Here is a 12,529-nt window from a genome sequence, read left to right as displayed (position 1 = left end):
CAAAAATTCCTTAAAATTTATCGTTACTCTGAATTAATGAAAAATTTCTTATAAATATTTAGACGAGTCAACCTATTAATCAATTACTTCAAAAAAAATATGTATTCCAAATAATAAAACAAAATCAATAAACTGATCTTTAATCTTTAGGAATTCACAATAATTTAAATTTTGCTCTATTCGTTATGAAATAGATTATTATGGCGTCAAAATAATATTTATATATTTTATTTTATTATTATTCCCAATCAATATTGATACAAAGCGTTATCAAATTTAAAAAATGCAAATAATTTAATGCGACTACAGTATAAATTCACAAAACACTTGGCAAACATAATCATTTCAATTCAAACAACTTAAATATCGCGAATAATTTGTTAAAATAATTTAGCAAAAGTAATGAATTTGAAAATTGTGTTATTTAGTACACTGATTGTAGCAATCTTATGTACAATATGCGTCGAAGCACGCACACGTAATAGGAAGAAAACTGTAACTCATCATAGTGGAAGCGGTCATAATAAACGAGGGAGTGAAAGTGGACAGCATATTGCTGATAGTACACATCACAGATCACCTGACAGTCATCCAAAACAAAGAACCCATAAAACAAATACAATTAATGCAGAAAATCATCACATCGATAATTCGCATGGTCCTAATCAACATGCAGTAAATACTCACACAGATACTTCGCATGGTCCTAATCAAGCCATAGCAAATCATCACACAGATACTTTGCATGGTCCTAATCAACCTGTAGTAAATACTCAAACAGATACTTCTCATGGTCCTAATCAAGCCATAGCTCATCAGACCACAGATACTTTGCATGGTCCTAATCAAGCCATAGCAAATCATAACACAGATACTTCGCATATTCCTAATCAACCTGTTTATGTTGTTCATGTACAGCAACAAAACGCCCATTCTTCTGGAAATGGTATTTATAGATACATATATTATTATTTTATAAAAAAACTTATTTAAGCCTTAAATTCCAGATGACTTTGAAGCAGGTTATGCTGCAGGTTCGGCTGCTGCTCGCCGAATGCGTAAACGAAGAACAACAACAACTACAACAACAGTGGCTCCCAAAACAACAACATCAACAACATCAGTTCCTACCACTACAACAAATCAATGCTTAACTGAAGCTCCAATATCTGGTGCTCAACAGTATAGTTTACCAGACAGTTATCCAAATCAACAAACCCATAATCTGTATAATGGAGAAGTAGCAAATCCTCCATTAGCTGCTTTCCAAAATCCGAATAATATTGTCTATGACAGTAATTTACAAAATGTACATGCTTCTGGATATAATCAAAATAATAGAGATGTTTCAAATCCACCAACAGATGCTTGGCAAAATCCTAATCAACCTGCATATTTGGTTAATTTACAACAGCAAAATTTACATGCTTCTGGAAATGGTATTTATATTATCTACAGTATTAAGCAATTATATAACCCTTACAATTTTAGGTCCAATACAAAAATTAAATCACCCGCAACAGCAGAATCCAGTAGTTAATTGTGGATCCATTAGTTCTTCTACTGAATCAATAAATATATTAAATACTAGTGTAAATAATAATGTTTTACAATAAATAAATAAATTAGTTATCGATTTTCACGATAATTTTTTATCGCGTTTTTTGTATTCCTTGCGCTATTCGAGGGATGTGGAATAACCTCGATTTAAACGATCTTTATACCCTACACCACCATAGTGGAGAGGGTATTATGCGTCTGTGCAGATGTTTGTAAAGCCCAAAAATATTAGTCTAACACCCAGCTTACAAAATTAAAACAAAACATATTTTTACCATTTTTGCCCAAAAGTACTTTGAAGTACACTATCATCTTTGGAATAATATATTTTTTTTGCCTATTTGCAAACTCGCTTACCCAGAATAATGGTGAATTATTTCATGCTCTCATTGTGATGTTTATTTGTGTTGTAATGGTATAAAATACTGTTTCGTAATAGAAAATGTTAAAACTAATCAATATATTACTAAATTTTAAACAAAATCGATGAGCTTTTTTATCTTAACGGTACCAGGTCCCTTTCGGTTTCTTGCAGATCCTCCACAAAGTTAAAATTTTGTAAATAACTTCCTGAAGTCCTAATTTTCAATATTTATTAAAAAAATAAAACTTTTTAAACGATTTAAAGCCTTGGTCCACAAGGGTCTTAAGTAACCGATTGACTCAGAATCGAGCTCTGAGCCGATTAAAAAATGTTAGTCTGGATGGCTGGTCGGCTAGCTGGCTGTCCATGTAAAATTTTGCGCACAGTACAGATCGCAATTTTGAAGTTATTTCGATAAAATTTGGTACATATAATTTTTTCGGCACAAGGACCGAGCATATTGAAAATGGAAGAAATCGGTCCATCATTTCACTTAGCCCCAAACAAATGTTCTCCCGAAATTGGACTTTGTCGGTCATAAATATTTAATTTATTTATGTATTTTCACAGATTTTGCTCCAAATAAATTTTATATATACGGAATTCATGCCACCAAATTTTATTATGATCGGTCCATAATTAGTCATAGCTCCCATATAAGACCCTCTTCCGAAAATCACTTTAACGTGTTGGTATTAGTGTTTATAAACCGGTTAACCGAAAAACCGGTTTTTCTTCGAAATCTCGGTTTTTTGCGAACCTATTTAGATTAATATAAGAATTTCAATGATTCTAAATAGTAGAAGATGATGAGTTTAGTGAAAAACTTTTTCAGAATAAATTACTCATAATGAAACTATTAAAAATTAAAATCTTAATAATGATTCAGTATAAACTTAGTGATGATTTTACCAAACGTTTAATTTGTTCTTTCAATAAATTTGACTTCATTAGTGGATTTTGTTCTTAAAAGTTTATTTTATTATTCATTTCGTTTCTTATGGTGTTTTCTTTTCTGACACAAACTGTTGCCTATATATTTTGTACCATTTCTTAAAGGTTACCCATACCCTCATAATGTGTTGCATATTTAACGATCACAATAGAACAAAAATCATTATCATTTATGCACTTTTCTTTTATGTAGCTTCTAAATATTATGAGCCTTTGATAAAATTGAGGGTGAAACATGTTGCATATATTCAGGGTTTTAGGGTAACATTATTAGAAAAGAACACGACCAAACTACATTTTTTTCAGAAAAGAATACAAAGAATGGTAAAAGGCAGAATAAAGCATAATTTATGTCAGAAAGGAAAACACCATTAGTGTACAAAATCCTTTTCAGAAATATTACAGGAGAGACAAAAAACGTTCTAAAATCCACGATTTGAAATATTTTTGAAATCTGATAATGGAGTTTTATTAATTATTTGGTATGATTTATAATGACAAATAATCAAATTTAAGAAGAAGAACGTGATGAAAAATATCCCTAGAGAAATGATTCAAATTGAATCCTCGCTGGAACTATCTTCAGATCACTCACCCACTATTATTACTTTATTGAGCCCCCTAGAAATTGTATCCCCGACTGGTAATTTAGCGATGGCAGGCACAAGAATAAATTGGCTCAAATATAAAAAATACCTCAGTACACATTGCTCGGAAAACATACCGCTAAGAACACCAGAAAACATCGATCACTCTCTAATCAATTTCGATAAAAATCTCAGAATGGCTGCTCAACATGCTACCCAAACACCCCGACAATTCAGATATAATAGAATTAATTCTGCAGATGTCGAACGGCTCTTAAATGAAAAAAGAAGATTTCGAAGAGAGTGGCAATTGCACAGATCCCCCCAACTAAAATCGAAGCTTAAAGATTGTATAAAAAGACTTAAAAAACTCTTGGAATTTCGAAAAATGGAATCATTGAATAAATATTTAGAAAGCCTGGACGCTACCCCGCAATCGGATTACTCATTATGGCGAGCAACAAAAAATCTTAAAAGACCCGTTATATGTAAGTCCCCCTTGCGAAATTCAAGTGGTGGTTGGGAAAGAAATGATACTGAAAAAGGGAATCTGTTTGTTAATCATTTAAAAAAAGTATTTACACCGAACACATCAAACGAAGCAATTGAGTTGCCACCTGTTGCACCCTATTTTGCAGCAGCCGTACCCCTACGTTTTGAGATTCGAGAGATCGAAAATGCTATTGCTGATTTAAATCCCAAGAAAGCGCCTGGTATGGATAAGATCAGCAACAAGATGCTTATGGAGCTACCCCGGATAGCAATAAAAATAATTCTTTTTATTTTTAATGCTATATTACGACTTGAATATTATCCTCCAGAATGGAAGGTTTCACTGGTTACCATGATACCCAAGCCGGGAAAAGATCACACAAAAGTAGAATCATACAGACCCATCAGCCTATTGTCTAATATATCAAAGCTATTTGAGAAGATACTTATGAACAAGTTGTACCCGATGTTAACTGAAAACAATTGTATTCCGAATCATCAATTTGGATTTAGAAGAAAACACAGTACTATCGAACAAACCCATAGACTTGTAAATATGGTGAGAAAAGCGTTTGAAGAAAAGAAATACTGTTCTGCACTCTTCATCGACATCTCTCAAGCGTTTGATAAGGTATGGCATGCTGGATTAATATACAAATTGAGTAAAAATTTACCGGCAAACACACATAAGCTGTTGGAAAGCTATTTAACTGGTCGAACATTTAAGGTTAAAGAGGGAAACTTTTTAAGTACTGCACAACCCATTGAAGCTGGAGTCCCCCAAGGCAGTATCCTGGGACCTTTTTTATATTTGATGTATTCGTCTGACATGCCAACTAACAATCGCACTCATACATCAACATTTGCTGATGATACTGCTATTCTAAGCATTCATGAAAACCCTCAAGAAGCGTCTCGTCACTTACAAAACCACATATTTGAATTAGAAAAATGGTTAAAACAATGGAAAATTAAAGTCAACGAGCAAAAATGTACACACATTACATTTACATTGCGTAGAGAATCATGCCCCCCTATTCATATCAATAACCAAACAATAATTCAACAATCGGAAGTGAAATACCTCGGAATACATCTCGATCGTCGCCTTACATGGAAAAGACATATAGATGCAAAGTTGACTCAAATGAAATTGAAATCAATTCAAATTAATTGGCTTATTGGCAGAAACTCCACGCTTAGTTTAGATTGTAAACTTCTACTTTATAACATGATCATAAAACCGATATGGTGTTATGGCATACAGTTATGGGGCACGGCCTCAGCGTCAAATGTAGAAAAGATCCAAAGACGCCAAAACAAGTTTCTAAGAATGATCACAGTTGCCCCCTGGTATATCAAAAACGCGAATATACACAAAGATCTAAACGTGCCCATTGTAAAAACTGAAATCTCGAAAAACGTACAAAAATATTTAAAAAAACTTGAAGTTCACCCAAACCCGCTGGCCCGCAACATATTAGATAACCGTGGCCACACTCGATTAAGAAGGAGGGACACAGCAGACCTAATCTAGAAGGAAGAATGCCAATTTAACCAAAACAACCATGAACACAAAATTTTTTCGTCCGGCACTGGCTGGACTAATTAAATAATAATATTAGATATAAGATTTGAACCACTTATTGTTAGTTCATTAAATAATGAAGATACAATAAATAAATGATGAAAAAAAAAAAAAAAAAAAGAAGAAGAACGCTTGCATCGTATATGTCCTTTTTTGTAACAATTGTAAAATTTTCTATTTCATATCAGAAAGTGATAATAAATTTCAAAATTATCAAATATCTAATTAAAAAATTGATTTACATTTTTAGGTTGAAATTTAATGAATTAACTAATAATTAAAACAAGTATTATATATTTAGTAACATATTTATACTCAATTCCATTTGACTGAGATAATAATTTTGAAACTTTTACAAAATAACATGGACTTAGCACTTTTGTATATTTATTGCTTTTATACTTTATAGGACATTTTATGTTTTCTACACATATATAACGGTTAACCGGTTTAACTGGTTAACCGAAAAACCGGTTTTCGAAAAAAGGCCAATTTTCGGCTAACCGACAAACCGTACACATAAAATTCAACATAAATAACTTTCATATAGTCATAAACAACATGACCTAATTTTATGATGATCGGTCCATAATTGGTCATAGCCCGCATATAAGGCCAATTTTGAAAATCACTCACGAATATAAATTATTGAAATTTTAAAAGAAAAATGTTTTTGCTCATTTACTTAGTGTAGGATATTCTATGGTCGGGCTTCACCGACCATACTTTCTTACTTGTTTTTTATAAAGACGTAAATTGAAATTGTTTGTTATTTTGTTGAATTGAAATAATAACCTAGAAATTGTAAGACTTAATAATTGTAATTACAAAAAATAATAACATTTATTATTGTTTTTACCTTATTAATTAAATAAATATCTCTTATACCAAATGTAGATACTTGTTAATGACTTATTAATACAAGATATGGCAATAATAATACTAAAAATACAAAGCATTTTGATTCAATTACGCTTTAATTTTATTTAAATTTCTTTGTGTATAAGATTACTTACATATAATTCATTCATTAATTTTTGGAAGATATTAAAATATCAAAATAAAATTATATTTTGTGTCAATCGAAATTAATATAATTGCTAAAGTATCCAGTATAAATTCATAAAATACTTGGCAAACCTAATCATTTCATTATAAACAACGAACAAATCGTGAATAACTTGTGTACACAAATTAACAAAAATAATGAATTTGAAAAAGTTATTGATTAGTACGCTAATTGTCGTAATCGCATATACAAGATGTACCGATGCACGCAGGCGTATTAAATCACAGCGTACTGCTCCTTTAAAGAATAATAAAATTATTGCCCATCATAATGAAAGCGGTCAACATAAAAGTGGAAGTTCAGTAAACAGTTATCCTAAACAACAAGCCAGTAATCCAAATCCGGGAAAAGTAGCAAATTCTCCTGCAGCTATTTCGCGTCAACCTAATCAACCTATAGCAAAACCGCGCATATCTAATCAACCTGTCTATATCGTTAATTCGCAACAGCAAAACACACATTCGTCAGGAAATGGTATTTTTTTTAATATATTTCAGCTTAAATGCAGTTTTTGTTTAACACTTATGATTTCAGATAACTTCATTGCGGGTTATGTAGCTGGATCGGCTGCAGCTCATCGAAAACGTAGACGCAAAACAACAACAATTGCTCCTAGTACAACGAAAACTCCTTGCTTAAATGACGCTCCAATGCCAAACAATAATCTACCGCAACAACAAAATAATTCAGAAGCTTTAAGTCTTCCTTGTGATGCTATTAGTCTTTCTGCTGAATCACCAACAATATTAAATATTAATGCAGATAACACTCAAGCTCCAGGAAATGGTATTTAGCTGTATTATTTTTCAAACACAATTATCTTAACCTTAACAATTTTCATATAATTTTGTAGCAGTTACGCCCGCAATTCGCCGAAAACGAAGACGCAAAACAACAACAGTTGTTCCTATTACTGAAGAGCCAATGCCAGACATTAATCAACCGCAACAACAGAATCCAGGAGATAACGTTGAAACTTTCAGTATTTCTACTGCCTCACCAGGCAATACTAATGTTAATGCAAATAATATATTATTTAAGTGAATGGAAAATAAATACGTTTAGTAATGGAAATACTGCGTTGGCCCAAACAATTTAATTAAAATATACCCAAAATTCCGCCATATTATAACGTTTTGAAAAATTACTTAAAAAAGCAATTATATTAAGATGTGAATAAATTTGATGAACATACTATATATGATAAAGTGTTAAGACTCAATCGTAAATAAAAGCGTAAGCAATAGGGTGGGTAAATTTTTTTGGTCAACAGGCGCAAGCAAAAACAAAATCTACGAAAAATCATAAGAAAATTTTCCCAAGAAGCTATAGATCCAAAATAAAAAGCTGAGAGACTTCAAAATACACAGTAAAGAATTTTTTAAAACAAATCTTAAATCTTTATGTCTCTCGGCGGCAGCAAGATTTTGATTTTAGACCATTGTACACTGTTTTTTTTTCGTTTTTTTGGGGTAAAAACTAAATTTTTTTTGTTTAAGTATTTTAAAATTAGAAAAAAAATATTTAACTTTAACATGTGGAGCAATACTGTTCTGTTTGCGCGCTGTTAAAGAAAGCTTATTATGTACCACTCGTTTTGTGTGAAATTGGTGGGGAAAATTTTGCAACTTTGATTGTTTGTTCTGGCGAAAGTTTACACAAAAGTGAAAATAAATAGTATGGAAAACGTTTGTCCTGGTATGTAAAACTATAGTCTACCAATGTCTGTGACGTTGCTATGTGTTTTTGACCAATTGTACCGTGTTTTGTTTATATGTATTTTTAGAATGAGCTTAACAGGTGTAGTTGGGTTTCGTGGATCAGTACTTTTACATGTACTTTTACTTTTTGCAACGCTTTGCAACAAGTTGTAAGTGAGAAGTTATTAACCAAAGTGTGCAGATTAATAAGAAACGAATCCTTTTTGTCCGAATCCACACGTTTTCGAAAAAATCAAAATTTAAAAATAATATTTTTAGTGGAAACGTCAAAATGTCGTCCAGATCGGTTATATGGCAGCTATATGAAATAGTGCTCCAAATCATATGAAATTTGGTAGGTCTTCTTAGGAACATAAAAGATGTATACAAATCAAATTTCACTTCAATAGCCTTATAAACAACAAAGTTGGGGCAAATCGGTCTGATCGGCTATATAGCAGCTATATGAAATTGTGCCCCAAATCATATGAAACTTGGCAGGTCATCTTGGGAGTATGGAATGTATACAAACCAAATTTCAATTCAATTGCTTTTAAGTTAGAGTTTATGCCAAAAAAAAAACGGAAAAAACCAGTGTACATTGTTGACCAAACTCTCACAACAATAGATTTGCTTCGTATTCTAATGTTACGATCTGTGTACACTGAACCAAATTTCTTATGAAAATATCCTTCACTGTCAACACTTCTAAAATAACTCATGTTCATTTTTTAATTTCGGTTTCACATATATGTATAAGAAACTCACACATAGACGGTGCCCGCGGGCGTACTGCTGGAGACCAATGTTTTAGACCCATACTTTCTTTTTGTAATTTTCTTAGAATTTTGTGTAGATTACGATATTGCTATACACCGTCACGTTTTTTCTCACCCGAACAAATTAACCCACCCTTGTAAGCCATCTAAAATTCTCAAAAGTACAAGGGAAGGAGTCTAAAGTGATTACTAAGTCTCAGTGGTTTAACGTGCTATTTAACAATGTCATCACAATCGGTCCTGAAATTATCTCTAACGCATAGACAAAAAAATGGAATAAAAAGTAAATAACAAATTTTTCGTCAAATTACCCTGAGTAAAGTTCTCGAAATTAATATACTGATTAAATGTATGATCATAAATCGGTCAATCGATTTTTTTATGTAAATTCGGCCGGTTTCCGTAAACCGGTTTTTAACAAACCGGTTTATTTAGTTTGTTGTTTGAATAATTTCCAAAAAAAATTATTTAAATTTACAAAAATAGATTAATTAGAAAAATTGATTAATCACTATATTGATTAATCAGAATGTTTGATTCTTCGATTAATCGCAAATATTACCACTTTGTATTGCTGTCTTTCCATTTGTATTTTTTTCCTATAATTAAAACCATTTACCATTCACCACCGTGAGTGGCAATGGTTTATACAAGTTTGTCATTCCGTTTGTAATTTCTAAATTTTTCATGTGCAAACCCACAAAGTATATATATTCTGGATCGTTATAGATAGCGGAGTCGATATAACCATTTTTGTATTTTGAAATCAACTTTCCAAATAACTTCCAAATATGATTCAGACAACAATATATCCGCTATAAAAATTGAGAAAATCAGCCAAAAATGACTGAGATATAAGAAAAAACCAGGACAATATAGATTTTTTTACAAATTTTTTATTTATATCTGGATTATTAAATCATTAATATAGACAATGATCGATATTTCAAAGACCTTTGCAACGACGTATGTAAGATATTTTTGTACTCCGAATTATGTTTTCACACAAATTTTTTTTTTGGCAAAACTTTCTTTCACTAATATTAAAAAAAAAATTAAAAAAAGAAAAATTTTGAAAAAAAAAGTAATTAAAAAGATTAGTAACGAAAAACCTGTCATTTGGGACCGGAACGAAAACAACTTCAAGTAGGTTGTTTTCGGTGCTGTAGGAACTAAATTATTTTAATTATTATACCCTCCACCACCATAAGTGGTGAATGAGGGTATATATAAGTTTGTCATTCCGTGTGTAACATTGAGAAATATTCATCTGAGACCCAACAAGGTATATATATTATTGATCCTTATGAAATTCTAAGTCGATTGAGCCATGTCCGTCTGTCTCACTGTGGGAGAAATCAACAATTTAGTGGCGCAAAATAAAAAAAAAAAAACTTTGGCATATTTGATTTATTGTTATGTAGTTTCAATCTATAGTTGTTGCTGTACTTAAAAATACTTAATATTTATTAATAGCTTCAGTGGTTTGGTATTGGCAACTATTTAAATGTAAAAAATTTTTCAGAAATTTTTTTTATGAAGAATTGTTTTCAAAATTGTTATTAAGCAGGATTGGCGAATGCTATCTTTAAGTTGTATTTTTACTTTTTTTTATGTAGATGGAATATGAGGCTTGATAAATCAGAAAAATAAAAATATATTTTCCGCTGTTTGTGATAACCAATAGCCATATTCTAATAGAATTTTTTTTTTATCTTTTTTAATTTTCGGAAGGTTGCCAGTTACTAATGCTGTGAGATGCAGTCCTAATTTTTTTACCAATATCAAGGCTATATTATAGACTACATATGGTGAAAAATTTAGCTGCGAAAAAGTGCGAGGTGAATTTATATAATTTTTTTAAGAAATTATTATCGTTGGGACGATGTAAAATCTCGTACTAAATTTGTTCCTTATTTCTCAAGATTGTATATAAGAAGTGCTATTGGTAATTACATTATATAAAAATGAAATTTATGTAATTCTAACTACTTACAAGTTGCTAAAAACAAATGCCCATATACCAAATTTGACATCAAATTATGAGTCCTTTTAAATATGGTAGTGCTTTATTTAGATTAAAAATATAACATTTGCAAAGCGTTTTATGTCAATATTAATATATTTGTTTTAACGCTGTGTTATATCCACATTGTCCAGAACTTCATCTGCAAGCTATAAAAAAGTGGAACCGTTATCGAAAGATGTTATGCAACTTTTGTTGGATCCATTACTTCCTAGTGATTCATCAGACTCCAGTTTTTTGATGACAGCGGGTCCAAATATTTCCCGATTTTCTCCAATCCGATTTTGGTTGTTGCACAGTGTAATTGTTATTCGTTTTTAAAAATAAAATTATTAATAAAACTAAAAAAAGTTTAATTTTATATGAATATTTCGACCTATGCCGGCAATAGGGTAAATGTCCAAAATCTATAGATTTAAATAGTTACTTGCTATAAATAAAATTACTTATAAAATTTAAATTTTTTGAAAGATATATTAAAATAATTTCTTTCAATTGAAAATAGTATAGAATTTCTTCCGAGGTAGTGTAGTTTAGCAGCCTCTCCCGCTCATTCTACTGAAGTAGCAGTACCCATTTTGCATTATTTTATTAGCTTACCCCCTTGCCTGCAATACTTCCATATAAATGAAATTAATTTGGCCAAGCGTTTAGAAGATACGAATTTAATTCCACTAAATTAGGGTTTTCTCCCACTGTGTGTCTGTCCGTCTGTCCGTCTGTCCGTCTGTCCGTCTGTCCGTCTGTCTGTCTGTCTGTGTAAAACACGCTCACGTCCAAAATAGGCAAACAAAATTGATAGACTTGCAAAAAAAATATTTATTGTTCTCCTAAGCAGTTTGGTAATGAAAATCAGCAAAATCGGTGCAGTGGAACCAGAGTTATGAACAAAAATGTGAGACAACCTAAAAAAATTGATAATTTTCGTTATTTGTGCAAATATATTGCAAATAATACCATAAAATTGTACACACGTTATTTTTATGTTAAAGAGTCTAACTCTGGCGAAAATTATAAAAATCGGTCCATGATTTCTCCTAGCCCCCATACAAATTTCTTCGCGAAATATGGTTATATGGTCTGTAAATGCCTACAAAATTGCACTATCCACACAAAATTCAGGAAAAATAAGTTTTGTGTCTAAAAAAATTACAACACCAAATTTTTTGTGGATCGGCCCATATTTGACCATAGCCCCCATATAAAGTTCATTTTCGAAAATCACTTAAATAAGCATAAATGTCTTATAAATATCGCTATTAGGAAATTCGTCATAAATAGTCCCCATATATACCAAAATCACTGTACCTAATTCTATGAAGATCGGCCAATAATTGGTTATAGCTCCCATATAAGGACCACTTCCGAAAAACACATTAACCTACATAAATATCTAAAAAGTATCAATAT

General features: G+C 31.3%; 2 protein-coding genes across 2 annotated transcripts; both read left to right on the top strand.

Moving 5' to 3' along the window:
* Positions 1 to 305: 305 nt before the first annotated feature.
* Positions 306 to 1,648, top strand: LOC135951385 (putative uncharacterized protein DDB_G0282129). Its single transcript, XM_065501026.1, has 3 exons — positions 306 to 946; positions 1,008 to 1,439; positions 1,492 to 1,648. Exons 1-3 carry the CDS (start codon positions 403 to 405, stop codon positions 1,614 to 1,616), a joined length of 1,101 nt encoding a protein of 366 aa, XP_065357098.1. The 5' UTR covers positions 306 to 402; the 3' UTR covers positions 1,617 to 1,648.
* Positions 1,649 to 6,717: 5,069 nt separating this feature from the next.
* LOC135952460 (uncharacterized) lies at positions 6,718 to 7,764 on the top strand. Its single transcript, XM_065502407.1, has 3 exons — positions 6,718 to 7,088; positions 7,149 to 7,400; positions 7,468 to 7,764. Exons 1-3 carry the CDS (start codon positions 6,752 to 6,754, stop codon positions 7,656 to 7,658), a joined length of 780 nt encoding a protein of 259 aa, XP_065358479.1. The 5' UTR covers positions 6,718 to 6,751; the 3' UTR covers positions 7,659 to 7,764.
* Positions 7,765 to 12,529: the final 4,765 nt, after the last annotated feature.

Source organism: Calliphora vicina, chromosome 2 (genome assembly GCF_958450345.1).
Source record: "Calliphora vicina chromosome 2, idCalVici1.1, whole genome shotgun sequence".
NCBI classification, from domain to species: Eukaryota; Metazoa; Arthropoda; class Insecta; order Diptera; family Calliphoridae; genus Calliphora; species Calliphora vicina.
Note: the sequence above shows the minus strand (reverse complement) of the source record. Positions and strands in the feature narration are given on the sequence as shown.

Coding starts and splice junctions, on each gene's coding strand:
- LOC135951385 (XM_065501026.1), top strand. CDS start 403: ATGAATTTGAAAATTGTGTTATTTAGTACACTGATTGTAGCAATCTTA. Junction 947..1,007: donor CGCCCATTCTTCTGGAAATG/GTATTTATAGAT, acceptor CTTAAATTCCAG/ATGACTTTGAAGCAGGTTAT. Junction 1,440..1,491: donor TTTACATGCTTCTGGAAATG/GTATTTATATTA, acceptor TTACAATTTTAG/GTCCAATACAAAAATTAAAT.
- LOC135952460 (XM_065502407.1), top strand. CDS start 6,752: ATGAATTTGAAAAAGTTATTGATTAGTACGCTAATTGTCGTAATCGCA. Junction 7,089..7,148: donor CACACATTCGTCAGGAAATG/GTATTTTTTTTA, acceptor TTATGATTTCAG/ATAACTTCATTGCGGGTTAT. Junction 7,401..7,467: donor CACTCAAGCTCCAGGAAATG/GTATTTAGCTGT, acceptor ATAATTTTGTAG/CAGTTACGCCCGCAATTCGC.